Below are 17763 nucleotides of genomic sequence, written 5' to 3'. Positions count from 1 at the left end.
ATTTAAGTCAGACGTTTTTTAAGTTTGAAGTAGTTTTATAATTGAAGTTTGAAGGTTTTAAGTTTTAAATAGTTTTTAGTTAAGTAGAAGTTTTAAAAATCATGATTTTGAAGAGATAGATAGATTAGTTCAAAAGAAAGAATAGTAAGAAAGATTAGTTTGAAAGAAAGAAAGAAAAATATTAGTACTAAAATCTGCAGTCAGACATCAAACATTTTTATTTCTCAAAAGGACCGTCTGACACAGAGAGTCTTTAACAGAGAGATGTTACCAGTGTAACGATTAGAATTCAGTTCCTCATTAACTTCCTCTGTTATAAATTTAAATTGTGATAGAGCTGAACGGAACAATACTTCGTGTGTGTGTGTGTGTGTGTGTGTGTGTGTGTGTGTGTGTGTGTGTGAAGCTGAGGACGATTACGGGAAATGAATTCTTGCTGCAGTCGGAGACGGACTCTCTCATTAGAGAATGGTACAGAACCATCCAGAACGTCATCGACAGACTGGTGAGTGAAACACACACACACACACACACAGCCATGTTTATGTGATTTGTGAGGACATTCCATAGGCGTAATGGTTTTTATACTGTACAAACTGTATATTCTATCCCCTTACACTAACCCTATCCCTAAACCTACCCATCACAGGAGACATTCTGCATTTTTACATTTTTAAAAAAACACTGCTTAGTATGTTTTTAAAGCCATTTGAAAAACGAGGACCCCCAAAATGTCCTCATAAATCACGTATTTTCCCGAGTGTCCTCATTTGCAGGTGTGTTTTCATAAAAATGTCCTCAGTTGTCATGAAAACAAGTACACACACACACACACACATGAATTATATGAGACACCTTAGATGGTTCTAGATTACAGGCAGAATTCTTCATCAGAAGTTTTTCTGTTTTTTATCCTGTTTTCCTGTTAAATATTTTCAACATCTTTAAAACAAGATCAAATTTACTTGAGAAGCAAATTTGCAAGAGACATGAAGACTTTTAAGAGAATATATGTTAAACAGAGTGTGTTTTATGTACCAAATGGGCTCATGTTTGTCGTCTCTTCTCTCACTCACACACACATACACACTCTCACCCACCCACCCACCCACACTCACTCACTCTCACACACACAGCCACACACACACACACACACACACACACACACACACACTTCAAATGTTTGGAGTTAATACAATTTTTATTTTTTGTTTGAAAGAGTCTGTTCTGCTCACCTAGACTGTGTTTATTTGATCAAAAATACAGTAAACATTTTGAAATATTATTATAATGTAAATCATCTGTTTTCTATGTGAATATATAGTATAAATATATATAATAAAGTGTAATTTATTCCTGTGATCAAAGCTGAATTTTCAGCATCATTACTCCAGTCTTCAGTGTCACATGATCCTTCAGAAATCACTCTAATATGATGATTTGATGATCAAGAAACATTTATGATTATTATCAGTGTTAAAAACAGTTTCATATTTTTGTGGAAACTGTGATACTTTTTATTTCTCAGGATTCTTTGATGAAAGTTCAAAAGAACAGCATTTATTTGAAATAGAATCTTTTGCAACATTATAAATGTCATATTTGATCAATTGAATGCGTCCTCGCTGAATGAATTATTAATTTCCTTCAACGCATCGAATCCCATGTGTTTCAGGATAAGGAGAATCCTCTGGATAATGTTCTGCTGTATTCCCTGAGGAGAGCCGGTTCGGTCGAGATGTTGGACCAGAGCGGAGACGAGGACGAGAACCGTGGAGGAGTCAAGGCATTGCGTACGTTTCAAACAATCATCTATGATGGCTAGTGCTGTTACACACACACACACACACACACACACACACACACACACACACACACACACACACACACACACACACACACACAACACACACAACACACACACAACACACACCTCTCACTCGCTAAAGGAATCTGCACACACACACACACACACACACCACACACCTCTCACTCGCTAAAGGAATCTGCACACACACACACACACACACACACACACACACACACTTGACTTTTTGAAATGTAAGTCCTGGAAAACTTCCTTGAAAACGGCCATATTTATGAAAAGGTGCTTGAATTATTGAAAGACAATATATGTGAAATTTATTTTTTTATTTTATTGATAAAACAATCTTTTCACACAGTATGACGCTGCAGCTCGTCTGATATTGTTATAGAGCCACTTCACATGGCTATGAGTGTGATATTGCTCATAAATATCCAAGTATACGATACATCGTTCATTCTTCAGGTCAATCATATATTCATGAGAATAAACCAGTTTGAATAAGGAAAGCGATATCTTTGTCATCGTATCCTTTCAGTGGTTAAAGTTACACAGTCTTTGCTTGTGTTGTGCTTTATTTGTACCATTTTGTTTTATTAGTTTATTTTTAAATTAGTTTATTCTTTATCTATTTACATATTTTTAGAATTTGAAAGATAATAAAGATATTGTTTGATAAGTGAGATCTCTGATTGTAGTCCGTGAAAACCAAAAAAGTAGTGCATGAATTTGAATTTCATTTTTACAGTATCTGTAAATACGTACGTTTCAGTGCCGTTTCACACACACACACACACTGGACTCACACTGGTCTCTGTGTCCACAGTCCCTCGCTCCACCTCTTACATGGAGAACTCAGAGCGCAAGCGTGTGAAGAGCCGACTGAAGAAGCTGATCCTCCGGCGGCCGCCTCTGCAAACGCTGCAGGAGAAAGGACTCATTAAAGGTGAACCGGTCAAACGGTGGTTTGTTTTTAGCTAACAGGGCACAGCAAGTGAAGGTCAATAGGACGCTATCGGAGATCAAATACTGTAACACAGGAGTTCCTCAGGGTTGTGTTGTATCACCAATACTCTTCACACTGACTGTAGGAATGTACACTCTAACAACTATATAATGAAATTTGCTGATGATACCGCGATCCTGAGCCTTTTGTATAAGGATGCAGACGAAGTAGACACATTCGTTAAATGGTGTGACGCCAACCATCTAATTTTAAACATTCAAAAAAAAAGGAGATGGTCTTCGACCCGAGGCAAGTTACAGACCACGAGCCAGTGGTCATTAAAAACCAGGAAGTAACTCAGGTGTCCTCATACACAGTGGCGGATTTAGCAAATTGGGGGCCCAAGGCGAAAGTATGTATGGGGCCCCCCCATTCGATCTTTAAAAGAGAACGAAACATTTTTTTACAGACTGAATGGTGGATAGGCAGGTAAAGCTAATCTACAGGGAAGTAAAGGTTGGAGAGGAAAAAAAAAAAACTTTCCCTTTAAATCCTGCATACATTTTCTTTAATCCAAAAAGCAGAGAACACACAACGTGTAGCACTACACAAACTAATAGTCACAATGGCACCCAACAGAGAATACGGTTTCAGATAACACCAGAACAATCTAGCATCACAATAAGTGTATTGTGATGTCAAAACATTTTAGTAACTAAACAGAAACATGTTACAATGTTTACATGGTACAATTTCTGGTAAGCTACGTTTTTTTTTTTTTTTTTGCTTGACACAAATTTCACGATTTCAATTCAATTCTTGTGATTTGATTCAATATTGACAAGATAGGCGTTAATTTTTCCAAAGAAAAAAAACCTCACATAATGCTGTAAACATATTCATACTCAAATTAAACATAATGTGTTTTTATTATAATAACAATTTTAATAATATAAGTAAAAAAAATACTAAATATGTAATATATTACACATATTTAGCAAAATAATCTTTTTTCTAGCCAACTAACATGCTATAACATATATTACGGCTTTCCTGAGGTAACGTAACGTTAAGTGACATAATTGCTCTCCAGCTGTTTTATTGACGTCTTTCCAAGGTTGAAAAACACTGATTGATCGATATATAAGGAATATACATTTCGGTAAGTTGTACTATATCTTTCAACATTGTTCATTCGTGTTTATTCACTATTAGCTAGTAGAGAGGATCGATTAGGTTCGCCTGCTGCTAGTGATCTGTCACGTCACATTTACAAGCGCCAAAACGGTATTTATAGTAAGGGGGTAACGTAAGAGGGGCGAACTTGGGAGAGGTGATGTTGCACTTTGCTCCAAGCAAATCCACGTATATCCATGTGAGTGTGTTAACATTATTCTCACCTAGCGCCACTTCACAGCTAACGTTAAGTTAGATGCTGCTGCTGTAACGCTTTGGACGTTGTTGTTCCTGTCTGTATCCCCAACAGTAGCCGTAAAAAAATTTGTCATCTTTGGCAGCGTTGCCAAATACTTATCTGCGTCTTTTCGCTTTTTTCTTTTATTTGAGCCGCTTGGGTAATTTCGTTTCATTTTCGCGTTTAGACTCGTCTTGTTTCGTCTCTGTTTGTGTACGTCCCAGTCCTCCTGTCACTGCGTGTTTATCTTTCGCGCCGCGCACCGTTACGGACTAGTCCATTTCATTGTGAAAGTCAGGGGTGTATGTGTAGAGACAGATAACCATGAAGGCATGAACTGGACATTTTAACTACTACTTCAACGTTTCAACGTATTTCTTAAGAATATTAATACAATTTACCATGCTTTTGAAGCGTTCATGATGATAAGATCATGATTTTTTTTTTTTTTTGAGGTTGGTTGGGGGCCTCCCTACTACGACTGCTGGTAGGGGGCCCCAAGCAGCCGCCTACCTATGCCTCTATGTTAAGACCGCCACTGCTCATACACATACTTAGGTGTCCACATCGACAGTCTTCTTTGCTGGAATACACATGTTGACAACCTGTGCAACAAACCTGTGCTTTATTTTCTACGGCGTCTAAGGTTTAGGGGTGGAACGGTACACAGAAGTCACGGTTCAGTTCAGACATCACGGTTCGGTACGAGTTCGGTACAATGGAGGGAAAAGCAAAACAGAAATGCAGAAGGCTCGTGCACGTCTCAGGCTGAACCACCCAATGAAAATAAATGACTTAAGCCTTGTATTTTTTTAAATAAGTTTTATTAATAAAGTAAAGGCATAGAACCAGTTTATTTGTAGTGCACTGACAATAGTTTTATATAATTAGTTTATTAATTAAATTAATAAAAAGACCTTGAGATATGTTTGGTAATTGTTCCTGAATGAATTGAAAATTAATTTGCTACATTTCAGATTAATATATTTGTTTTCCTTAAAATTTTAATTAACAGTAACGTAAACACTGCAGTTTGAATGATGTCCTGCATAAACAAAATGACGGAGTATGTTTTTATGTTTTCACTGTTCGATCGCGCCCGCGCCTCACACACACACTCACACACAAATATATGTAAACACTTTGCGACTTTTCGATCGCGCCCGCGCCTCTCTCTCTCACACACACACACACACACACAACATACTCCAGCATTGCAATCTTCACATCACAGCCTGCTTCAGAGCTCAGGCGGGCTACAGATTAGGTGTGCCTAAAGAACCCGCGTATCTAACAGTAGTTCCGCATTACATTAATTAATTTGGACACGAGTTTTATTTATTATATACCGTGTATTCTCCGTGTAAATTTATGCACCGAACCGTGACGCCCGTACCGTTTCGGTCAGGGTTCGAATTATGATTTCATCTTTGTGGGGGTCTCTTAAAAAAAAGAAAGAAAAAAAAAAGTAGCCTAAGAGCAGGCGCGGTAGCTTAATAATGTAATATAAAAATGTGTAAATATAATACAAATTTAATAAAAAAGCGTTGGTAACACAATTCAATTTAAATAGTACATTTGGTTTAATTTGTCGTTTAATGAGGTCTAGTATATGCTGTTAGTTGTGAGAATTTTCACGTGAGTAAATAGATAGTCCAGTGGTAGAACATTTGCTAAACGCGTCAGATGTTCTGGGTTCGAATCCGCACTCATATAAGCTTTTTTTTTTTTTTTTTTATCAAATCCGATTATGTTTATAAGTGGTTCTATATCAGGCAGAGACACGTTTGTGTGCATTTTGTTTTGTAATTTTACTGGAACGAATAGAGAGTCTCCACAACGGATTAAAGCGCGCCCGAGTGAAGACTGTGCGCGAGCCACAAACAAACACAGTATCCGCGCCAATGATCGCAGCGGCACTTTTATCACTTGATTTAAGCATAAGGATGTACCGTAGTGTGATGACGATCCGAGATCCCGCGAGATCCATGTGTTTGGCATCTTGTCCTATCTTTTAAGTCATGCTACAGTAGTCTGAAGGAAAAAGTGCTTTATTTGTAATTTAAAATAATGGTGCTGATGATTTTTAGAGACCCCCACAGGTGTATGATTTTACTGCTTTCATGGGAGCTCATCCTCTCTCTATGGGAGCTCAGCTCCCACTGGCTCCCACGTAATTCGAACCATGGTTTCGGTTCAATACGAATACATGTACCTTTCCACCCCTACTAAGGTTGTATGGTGTGAGCAGTCAGATCACGACGATCTTCTACCATGCAATATTGGAGAGTGTCATAAGATATGGAATTAGTGCATGGTTTGGCAACTTAAGTTAAGCTGAAAAACAAGCTTGCCAACATGCACAAAACAGCCATGAAAATTATAGGGAGGAGAGACTATGAGCCTATACAGAGCCTGTATGATCAGACAATTATGAAACAGGCTATGAAAATGAAATCAGACCCTCAACATCCCCTCTTCCGTTCTCAACGTGCAATAGACATACTAGCACCTTAGCTTATGCACTTTACACAAACTTCAGTGCAATGGAGCAATGTGCAACAACCACACTGAACTGTGTTGTCAACAGTGCCCTTTTTTCTTCTGTGTTTTTTTTTTCTTTTTCTTTTTTTCTTGTGAAGTACAATATGTCGATGCTTCTCAGGTTCTTGTTGATGTGTTTTGTGATTTGTAATGTCTTTTGTGACGTTTTTTATGAAGCAACTCTGCACTGTGCCCAAGCAGAATATCCCCTTGGGGACAATTACACCTCCCTAACCTTATTGTAAAGTGTTACCAAACAAACAAACTTTGCACCAATGTATTGGATTTCCCTTTAAAATGAAGTAGGACTCGAAGTCCTTCACTGGTTTATCCGTGAGTGTTTTGAAAGCGTCCTTCATTCACTGTTTGACGTGTGTGTGTGTGTGTGCTTCAGATCAGGTGTTCGGCTGTGGACTGGAGCTTCTGTGTGACCGGGAGAAATGCACCGTTCCACAGTTCGTCAAGAAATGCACCGAAGCCGTGGAGAGGAGAGGTGATCTTCTCATTTACTCGGACTCGATCACACACTCGACTCTATCCAGGCGCGACGCAAGTGTGTTTCGCTAGTTTCAGCCTGACGCAGTTTTCATTTTCACGTCCTGCGTCACGTTGTTTAAATAGCAAATGCATTTGCGCTCATCTGTGGCCCATGGGCTGCTGGTCTGAGAACGAGTGTGTGTTCAGTCGCATTGTTGCTGTTTTGATGAACTGAAATAGACTGAGCCGTTGACCGACTGAACCCTGCTCTAAAGTCAACGGCGTAGTATTTTTTATTTATTTAAAGGGTGCGTTAGTAATAGGAGCCTATATGCGAGTCCACAACACACACACACTCTGCTAATTACACACACTTTGCCTATTACACACACACTCTGCTTATTACACACACACACACACTGCTTATTACACAAGCAGAGTCTGTGTGTAATAAGCAGTGTGTGTGTGTGTGTGTGTGTGTGTGTGTAATAAGCAGAGTGTGTGTGTGTGTATAATACGCAGTGTGTGTGTAATAAGCAGTGTGTGTATTACACACACACTCTGCTTATTACACACACAGGGACGCGCAGCAGCACACAAACATGCCAAATATAAAAAATAACATTGTAAACAATGTAAAAGATCATTATTGTGTACATAAAGATCCGGCTTGTCCCATAGATGGTCTGCTAGCACTTTAACCTCACACACACACACACACACACATCCATTTTCTCTCTGGAGACGTTTCAGTTTTTCCGTTTGCAAATTCCTCCATGTAAATAGCGAATCCGCCATAGCGCGAGCACAACTGTCTTTTAAAGGGAATGGGAGACGAGACTCTGATTGGTTTATTTCACGTTACGCCCAAAACACACCCATTACTCATTCAGAGAATAGAGATAAAACACACCCGTTACTCATTCAGAGAAAAGTGACGACCCTTTTAGACCATGCGCCGGGAGCGCCGACCATTTTCCCCGTCGTTAAACTACCAAAAGTGGACTCAGACACACACTAAGTGCGCTTGCGCCGTGCGCTTTAGACCATGAGCTTAGATTGTTAAAATATGGCCCAAACACTTCAGTGGGAACATATCCTGAGGAAAAGCCTGGGAATCTTAAAGTCACACTCGTCTTTTCTTCTCTATAGTGTCGTATATCTAAGTGAAACACTTCGTGAACGAGAACAAATGTGGGCGGGGCTTGATTGTGTCCGTGGGAAATTGAATGGATGGTTGTGGTTTGCTATTGGCTGATCTCATGTGAGTGACAGGTTATAGCCCCGCCCACATCATCAGAGAAGAGAAGAGATGCTGCAAGAGGAACTTATTCTGATTCAAGATTATTAACACAATAATGATGATGTGCACCGCTAAATTGTTTAGAATAAACACTGCAATAATCCATAAAAAAAAATTGTGAATTTAGATTTCATGCTGACTTTACACTGTTTTTCTTTCCAGGCCTGGAATATATGTAAATAAATGAAATCTTAAAAGTGATGAAATTGACTATAATGATGAATATGCATTTTTATAGTTGTGCTGAACTCGAATTTTGTCATAATGATCATTATGATCAATCATAATGATGCTCGATTTGTGAGTGAATCTTTCTTGTGAATCAGAATGAAGCGTCTCAGATTGGTCAGCATGATTCATTAGCAAATTATTCTGAATCAAAATGATTTTATTTTTTGTTCTTGTCCACTAATCTTGTCTCTGTTTTACACAGTCGTGTTTCTGTTGGACTGCTGTCCTATTCCTGGAAATAATGTGTGTGTGTGTGTGTGTGTGTGTGTTTATTCAGGCTTGGAGACTGATGGGATTTACAGAGTCAGTGGGAATCTTGCCGTCATTCAGAAACTGCGCTTTTCTGTCAATCACGGTGAGAGTCAATATCACATCAATATAACAACCATAAGTGTCATGATGCGATTCTGTTATTCATTGCAATTAAATGCGACATGAAATCAAAACTTTATGCATGTCCTGGTCTTACTCTGAGTGATTCACGGGAAATTATTATAATATCAATATTTGTTACATATCTAAATGCATTGAAAACCCCAGTTTTGTGAGATAATTTCTATAGTTAACTTATAGTTATAATATAATTTTCTAGGAACAAACATTAAATAAACATCTAAATGAAATAATTTATAAAAATGTCAAAATGCTGAGTTCGAAACATGCAAGAGATGCTAATTTTAAAACCCAGTTTTGTGAGATTATTATTTTTATTTTCTAGCAATAAACATTAAATAAGCATCAAAATTAAATAATGTATTAAATGAAGAAAAAATGTGCTGTTAATTTGGATCCAATTGTTGATTTGTAGTTATCCATAAATGTACAACTGAACAATGAATTTCTTACAATAACTTTGTTAATAGGTTTGAACACTGCAATGTACACTATGTAAAAAACATATTTCAATTTATTTTGTAGAAAAAGCCCAAATGATGTCACTTCCTTTGTGTTACAATTTTATTAAGGAGTGTACCTTTTTTTGTAACTGGGAGAAATAGAAATTTGAGTATTAATTGATTTATTCATCAGATGATGAGCAGATGTTCTCTCCGTGTCGCTTATGACATCATCGCACACAGGTGTCAGCTGGTAAAGAGTGTGTGATGATGTCATTGTGTGATGTCACGTCTGTAACTCCTGTCCATTCTTCCAGAGCGAGCCGTGACCACAGACGGACGCTATCTCTTCCCTGAGGATTTAGTGCAAGGTTTGTCTCCTGAAAACGGGAACGCTGAAGATCTCGCTACTCTCTGACGCTCGCTTCTTCTGACTCGAGCCTCCTGACACTTTCCGCTGCTCGCTTGATGTTTCGCCGCATGTCGGCTTCTGCTGCTGTAATGATAGCATAGCAACTAAAATAATTGTAATCAAAATTTTAATTTTCATGATTCCAGAAGTTTTGAGACCTAGCAGGTCTTTAGGTTTCCTGCTGTTGTTAAAGCTGCTCTAAGCGATGTTGGGTGACGCCACTTCTTGTTGATTGTCAGACAAAACGGAGGCTAGCTCGACCCTCCCCTCCTCCTCATCCCTCTCCTCTAGCTAACGTCCCTCTTCATGCTTCCCTCTCCCCCCCCCCCCCCCCCCCCACACCCCCATTCATGTGCACGCGCACTAACCCCCCACCCCCACATCATTCTTGTCGGTGATTGGCTGGAACACTGTTTGTTATGTTTCGTGGTCCAGGCTGGGCCAGTTTGTTTTTGTTGCTGTTTGTGTAGCCTGGGCTGTCTACAGAGACCGCGTTTCTTTACAGTGTGTTCAGGGGACGGGCAGCGAGCGGATAGTGAGGAGATGTTTGCTGTGTGTGACAAAAAACATTTTGGCCTAAAAAAAATGTGTGACATCACTTAGAGCAGCTTTAATGATTGATTTTACTTTTTTTTTTTTTTTTTTTTTTACAGTCGTTCCTGGTTTACTAGAAAAGGATTTAAGTATATGGATTTTTTCTAATAATTTTTACCAGGGTTATTACCGTTAAGTATAACTAAAACTAACTTCAATTTGTTACTTGAAATAAATAAAATAAACATTAACTGAAAAAATATATAAAATTTAAAAATTGTTTTTAAGTACCAACATACATAAAACTGAAACAGTATTCAACATTTGAAGTGGATCAAAAAAGTTCATCAAAGTTGTCCAAGTCAAGAACGGGTATTGGTCAAAATTCATGTATGACTTTGATGAAAGGTTTTGATCCACTTCAAATGTTGAATACTGTATATATATATATATATATAATGATTTCTGAAGGATCATGTGACACTGAAGACTGGAGTAATGATGCTGAAAATTCAGCTTTGATCACAGGAATAAATTACATTTTAAAATATATTCAAATAAAAAAAACAGTTATTTTACATTTTAATAATATTTCACAATATTACTGTTTTTTTTGTATTTTTAATCAAATAAATGCAGCGTTGGTGAGCAGAAGAGACTTCTTTTAAAAACAGTAACAATCGTACAGATCCCAAGCTTTTGAACGGCAGTGTATATATATATATATATATATTAGTATATTAAATGATAATATAATAACACTGATTTCTACTTTAAAAAATATTTCATGACCCATGGCATTCTAAGATTTTATTATTTTACATGACTTTTCCAGGTCTAGAAAGCACGCTTTTGAAATCACAGGCTTCCTCATATATCCCAGTTTTACAAATTTTCCAGGTTCTTCCGAGGAAACAAACAGTAGCTAAGCGGGTGAAGTAAGATAAGAAATATCTTCTAAAAGCGTTCACTGCATGTAATTTTGATTCAAAACCTTCTTCTGTGCAAAACTCCTTTTCATATCACAGATGAAATTGCATTGAACCTGCAAAATTAATTGCAGACATTATGATTTGCTTCATCACCTTCTCTTTTCTTCTTCTGCAGCCCATCTTTGAGTGTGTGTGTGTGTGTGTGTGTGTGATTCAGCATTTAACACTCACTCCGTCATCTTTCCTCCAGAGCGCCTGGATCTGGACGACCCGCAGTGGGACGACATCCACGTCATCACCGGCGCGCTCAAACTGTTCTTCCGAGAGCTTCCCGAGCCGCTCATCCCGTATGGATTCTTCCACGACATTGTCGAGACCGTCAGTGAGTGACACGGAGAAGCCAGAGAAGCAGCATGATTAATAATTCATTATAATAACCGTTTATGCGTCTGTGTCCTGTAGAAATATCCAATTACCTGGATAAGGTGGAGCGCCTGAAGCTTCTGGTCATCAGCATGCCTCCGCCAAACCACGACACCTTGAGTCACATGATCCAACACCTGAAACGGTACCAGCACACGTTCTCTACACTGTTCTCCATGCTTAAAGTCTGTGTTTAAATCAGGGGATTTTTAGTGGCTGCAAAGGTTGAAAATGCACCAAAAATCTATTAAAAATCTTCCAAAAAACAAGATTTGGTGCAAAAAAATAGTCCTTGTTTTTAATATATATCCGTAATGTCACATGAGCAAAGTGCGGTTTTCCCAAATAACAGCACATTTGCAAATGTGATATTAATTTTATATAACAGTTCAATCAACAATAAGTTATTAGGCGACTTTTAAATATTAGGCGATATTTTAGACACAATATTGTTTTTCCTATATTTTGGCAATGAAGATTGTTCTAAACAGTAGAGCCATGGAGCAACACAGCTTCGGTTTCGCTACTTTTTAAACGAATCGTTTTAATGACTCACTCAGTCACTTCTGCTTTGTCCCTGAATGAATCAGTCGTTTTGAACGAATTGTTTGAATGATTCATTGACTCATTTGAGACCGTGATTTGCCGCCACCTACTGGCGGTTTAGTGTCATGTCATTTTATCTGAGGGACAAAGATTGAATGTTGTTTTTGTTTTCTGTCTGACTGTAATAACACTGTTCAAAACGTTAGCACAAAAACATTATTTATACATCGTTTATAGAACGTTATAGAACTACTTGTTTCAGAACGTTCAAAAGTAACATTCCCATAATGTTTGAAGAATGATGTTTGCATAACCAAGAAAAATCATTTAAAAAAACTGGATGTTTTGAACGTCCAGAGAACATTCAGTTTGTATAACTTGTTAGCTGGAATCATCCACTAACTAGTGAGTAGATTACACTTTTAATGAAAATACTTGCTTGTTTTGTTGAACCTTTCACCTCATGTTTGCTGTCCTCGGTGTTCAGTTTTAATCATTTGCAAAGCAACAGATTAATTTGATTTAAATTTTCAGAAAGCCTCCCTTCAGCCATCACTCACTATTCACAACAACAAAATACTTTTGGTCTCAACTGTACATCTCTTGTTTCATTATTTCAAATCAAATAATCACTCACTTTTAAGTGCTCTACTCTACATTATTCATTCATAATGACACTCACCTTGAAATCAATTTCTCAACCATTAATCGCACTCTGATTGGATTATGCAAGCTCCGCCCACTTGTCTTGCACCAATGAGAACGCTCCGATTCATTCATAATGACACTTACTTTGAAATCAATTTCTCAATCATTAATCGCACTCTGATTGGATTATGCAAGCTCCGCCCACTTGCCCTGCACCAATGAGAACACACATGCACTCATTGACCTCAGCTGATCAGGAGGTTTCTCTTCTCTTTATTTGTCTGTCTTTCTTCCCTTTGGTTTATGTTGATGAATACTTCCCTCTGTGATCTCTCCATCTCCTCTGGGTTTACATATTGTGTAGTTATGTTGGAAGACTGCAGAAAGTGTCGCGATTGAGACACTAGAGGGCGCCGTGTGTCTTCATTACTTACAGACTGATGAGACTGAGAAATATATAAGACTCATAACTATTAAAGCAATATCAGTCATTTATAATAAGCCTGAATTGAGTCTACGCCATAATACATACAGAAAATATAACATGCAGGGAAATTACACTCTAAATAATAAGTGTTTTAAATGTTACTCTTAGTTTCAGAGAACATTCAAAATGTAACTAATGTCACAGAGAACCTTTTTAAGTTCAAGAAAAGAAAGAAAGAAACGCGTGTTTTAGAAGTGATCTCATAATTTTGCTTCCAAAGTCTGTGATCAAAAGTATGAACGTCTCATCATATTGTGCTGCATATGGTATGCAAATATTGCTGTTAAATGTATATTTATTTATTTATATATGTGTGACCCTGGACCACAGAACCGCAGTCTCGAGTCGCACGGGTTTATCTGTGGCAATATCCAACAATACATTGTATGGGTCAAAATTATAGATTTTTCTTTTATGCCAAAAATCATGAGGATATTAAGTAAAGATCATGTTCCGTGAAGATATTTAGTAATTTCCTACCTTAAATATATAAAACATTTATTTTTGTGAGTGAATGCAGCACAATCGCCAACATAAATGAACAACTTTAAAGATTTTCTCAATGTTTCGATTTTTTTGCACCCTCAGATTCCAGATTTACAAATATATTCTATATATTTTAAAATATTGCCCTATCCTAACACACCATACATCAATGGAAAGATTATTAATTTGCTTTCCATTGCACATATTTATTGCACTTATTTATTTGCTGGGTTGCACATAGGATAATTGTTTTTAAAGTAGGAGATTGATTACAGGTGAAACTCGAAAAATTAGAATATCGTGCAAAAGTTCATGTATTTCAGTAATTCAAATTAAAAGGTGAACCTATTTAGTATACATAACTATATACATATGCATGATTATACTTTTCAGAGGGCCGACATTTCTGTATTTAAAATCCTTTTTTTTTTACTGATTTCATATAATATTCTAATTTTCTGAGATTTTGAATTTGGGGTTTTCAGAAGCTGTAAGCCATAATCATCAAAATTATAACTTTTGCACAATATTCAAATTTTTCGAGTTTCACCTGTATTGCACTGAATTAGGATTGCACATAATTTCGTTGTGCTCTGTTGTATAATGACACATAAAGATTCTGATATGATCTGACTTTATACATTTATGCATCAAGCGGATGCTTTTATCAAAGAGCAAACAATGTTCATAACATACAATGCCAGGTTTATTAGTCAACTAGAAAGCAAGGTGAAATGCAGAGAAGAAACATCTGAGACAAAGTTGAAGTAAATGAAGATGGCAAACGTGTTCCTGTGGTTTGGTATCTCTGGAGGAAGTTACCCACAGGAAGCTCTTCGTGTCTCCTTCGCTTTTTCTGTTTAAAGCTGAAGTGTTGAGCAGTTTCTCTCTGGATCGGTCTTTCATCTGAATGTCTTCTTGTTCTGTTTAGGGTGAAGGAGAACTCCGACTGCAATCGCATGACGACTCAGAACATCGGCATCGTGTTCGGCCCCACGCTCATGCGTCCGGAGAACGAGGGCGGAAACATGGCCGTTAACATGCTGTACCAGAACCAGGCCATCGAGCTGCTGCTGAGCGAATACGAGCGGATCTTCGTGGCCGACGAGCAAACGGGATCTTACTGAGAACACAGGACTCACCAATGCTGTTCAGGGATCCAAATCGCTAGTCGACCAATGAGAGCTGGTTATGAATGGGTGGATCTCATGAAAACGGGTCACATTTCAGCTCTAAAAAATATAAACAAACATTTGCATAAAGAAAATACAATTTTAGGATCGTTTAGATATTATTTTAATGACAATTCAACATTTTCACCATACATTTTCAGTGCATACAGGTGTTTTTAAAAACAATTTACAGTAAAAATTCTCAAAAAACTCGTACATTTTGTCTGTAAAAAATATAAACAAAATTTTTTGCATAAAGAAAATACAATTTTAGGATCGTTTAGATATTATTTTAATGACAATTAAACATTTTCACCATACATTTTCAGTGCATACAGGTGTTTTAAAAACAATTTACAGTAAAAATTATCAAAAAACTCGTACATTTTGTCTGTAAAAAATATAAACAAAATTTTGCATAAAGAAAATACATTTTAGGATCATTAAGATATTATTTTAATGACAATTAAACATTTTCACCATACATTTTCAGTGCATACAGGTGTTTGGGGGGTTTTTTGTACAGTAAAAATTCTCAAACTCGTTTTGTCTGTAAAAAATATAAACAAAATTTTGCATAAAGAAAATTATTTTTTAAGGATCGTTAAGATATTTAAATGACAATTAAACATTTTCAGTGCATGCAGATGTTTTAAAAGTTTTGTACAGTAAAAATTCTCCAAAGCTCTAAAGTTTTGTCTCTAAAAAATATAAACAAAATTTTGCATAAAGAAAAGGATAGACATGAAACTGCTCTATTAATTATTTCAAATAAATAATATAACATTTTAAAATGTAACATTATTTAACATACATTTTTAAATGTTTTTTTTTAATCCACTATTGTTTTATATAGAATTGTTCCATAGTCTGTACAGTATTTAATGCAATTACCGGTACATCAGAAGTAACTAATTAAATTACAGAAAATTAAGAGTAATTCTTTTACTTTTTTCAAGGGAAAAGTAATTAAAGTAATGCATTACACCCAACACTGATAATGATGTATTTATTAATAATGATTTAATTAATAATAACGATATTATGCAAAAATATGATGTTTTTGGGTGACCTGAAAGTGACTGGTTTTGTGAGATTTACTGTGTGTGTGTGTGTGTCAATCCGTCTTTCAACAGATTTCATCCCTAGTGCCTTTTAAGTGTTTTTACCTCAAATGATTCCCTTCTCAGAGCTTGTATAGTTTTAATGCACAATGCAAAAGACAAAAAGCTTTCAAATAAAGCTGTATGTGTCACTCAGTAATAATAAAGATCAGCACAGGTCAAAAGTTCGAGTCATTTAGTCATTCGCCTTTTAATGGAGAAATAAAACTGGGTGCAATTCGCTCCAGATACGACATAATTTCCTTTCCATTGTTCCGATGCGGTCGTCGAGTGTCTGTGAGAGATGGAGGAAGCTCAGAGGTGTGTGTGTGTGTGTTAGAGAGTGAGTGTGTGTGTGTGAGAGAGACAGAGAGAGAGAAAGAGAGAGAAAGTGTGTGTATGTGGCTGTGTGTGTGTGTGTGTGTGTGTTGTGCCAGTCTCAGAGCTCTGCTGCCATTTGTCCAAAACTCTGCTTTTAATAACAGAACAAAAGAGGAACTAAAAATGCATATGTTTAAAAAATGTGCGTCCCCCATGCCGCGGTTTGGTAATTTTATATGGACTGTGGCTTTGGCTCTCGACAAAAAGATCCAGGCAGAAGAAAAGAACCGGGAACGCTTACACACTTTTTAATGTTTGATTTTATATATTTATTAATTTTTTATTTTCTTATTATTTCAATTCCACAAGGGGAAACAAAGAAGGTTTCTGGAGGAGGTTCTCAAAAGCAGAAGAGAAAGGACTGATGTTATATTGTTATTTCTGAAATAATTCAGTGTTACAAGGTCACACATTATTAATAGATGATCCTTCACGGCCCGTTTATAAGCTTAAACGATGGTTTCACCCAAAAATTATAATTTACTCTCCTTCATGTCACTCCAGACCAGTTTGACTTTCTTTCTTCTGTGAAACACAAAAAGTTTAAGCCATGGAAAAAGAAACTGGAAATATTCTCTTTCAGCTTTCAAATCTTTATTGCATTTCCGTGTATATTTGAACAGGACTGTGTACATTGTGCTAAACATCTCCTTTTGTGTTCATACGGAAGAAAGAGAGACATCAAAGATGAACTAGTTCTTTAAAGAGAAACAGGCTTTTGGGTGATAGAGTGATTCATTCAGTTTCATTGTCTCTCCTCATGTTTCTGAAAACTCTCCTACGCTTCAGAGTCTCTGAATATTTTATTTTAATGTATGAACTCTCAGTTTTGTGTGATCTTTGCTTTCGTTATCTGTCCACGATGGAAGACGACTCAATCGCTGTAACTTGCTTTTTCTTCCTTTAAATTCTGTATGTCAGAATTGTGAGAATAGAAAAATAAAATCTATATGAAAAGACCTTCTGTTTTGATTTATTCTGAAGTGACAATTAGATAATACAGCAATGAGACTCATATCAGATCATAAGACAGTTTACATGCATTAATAATGGTCAAAAACGA

The 17763-nt window shown here is 36.8% G+C and overlaps 1 protein-coding gene across 2 annotated transcripts in view; it reads left to right on the top strand.

Annotated features, from left to right (window-relative positions):
* arhgap9 (Rho GTPase activating protein 9) overlaps window positions 1–17660 on the top strand; it is a 57506-nt gene extending 39846 nt beyond the window's left edge. For both annotated transcript variants that reach the window (XM_084128522.1, XM_084128521.1), the window contains 9 exons: window positions 407–505; window positions 1676–1793; window positions 2652–2771; window positions 7124–7222; window positions 9018–9095; window positions 9894–9947; window positions 11705–11836; window positions 11917–12022; window positions 14976–17660. In XM_084128522.1, the coding sequence (XP_083984648.1) occupies window positions 407–505; window positions 1676–1793; window positions 2652–2771; window positions 7124–7222; window positions 9018–9095; window positions 9894–9947; window positions 11705–11836; window positions 11917–12022; window positions 14976–15171 (1002 nt within the window). In that variant the 3' untranslated portion in view covers window positions 15172–17660. The remainder of the gene's footprint in view (window positions 1–406; window positions 506–1675; window positions 1794–2651; window positions 2772–7123; window positions 7223–9017; window positions 9096–9893; window positions 9948–11704; window positions 11837–11916; window positions 12023–14975) is intronic.
* Window positions 17661–17763: the final 103 nt, after the last annotated feature.

This window comes from Abramis brama (genome assembly GCF_963993115.1).
Source record: "Abramis brama genome assembly, chromosome: 11".
Lineage (NCBI taxonomy): Eukaryota > Metazoa > Chordata > Actinopteri > Cypriniformes > Leuciscidae > Abramis > Abramis brama.
This window is presented reverse-complemented; position numbering and strand designations above follow the sequence as displayed.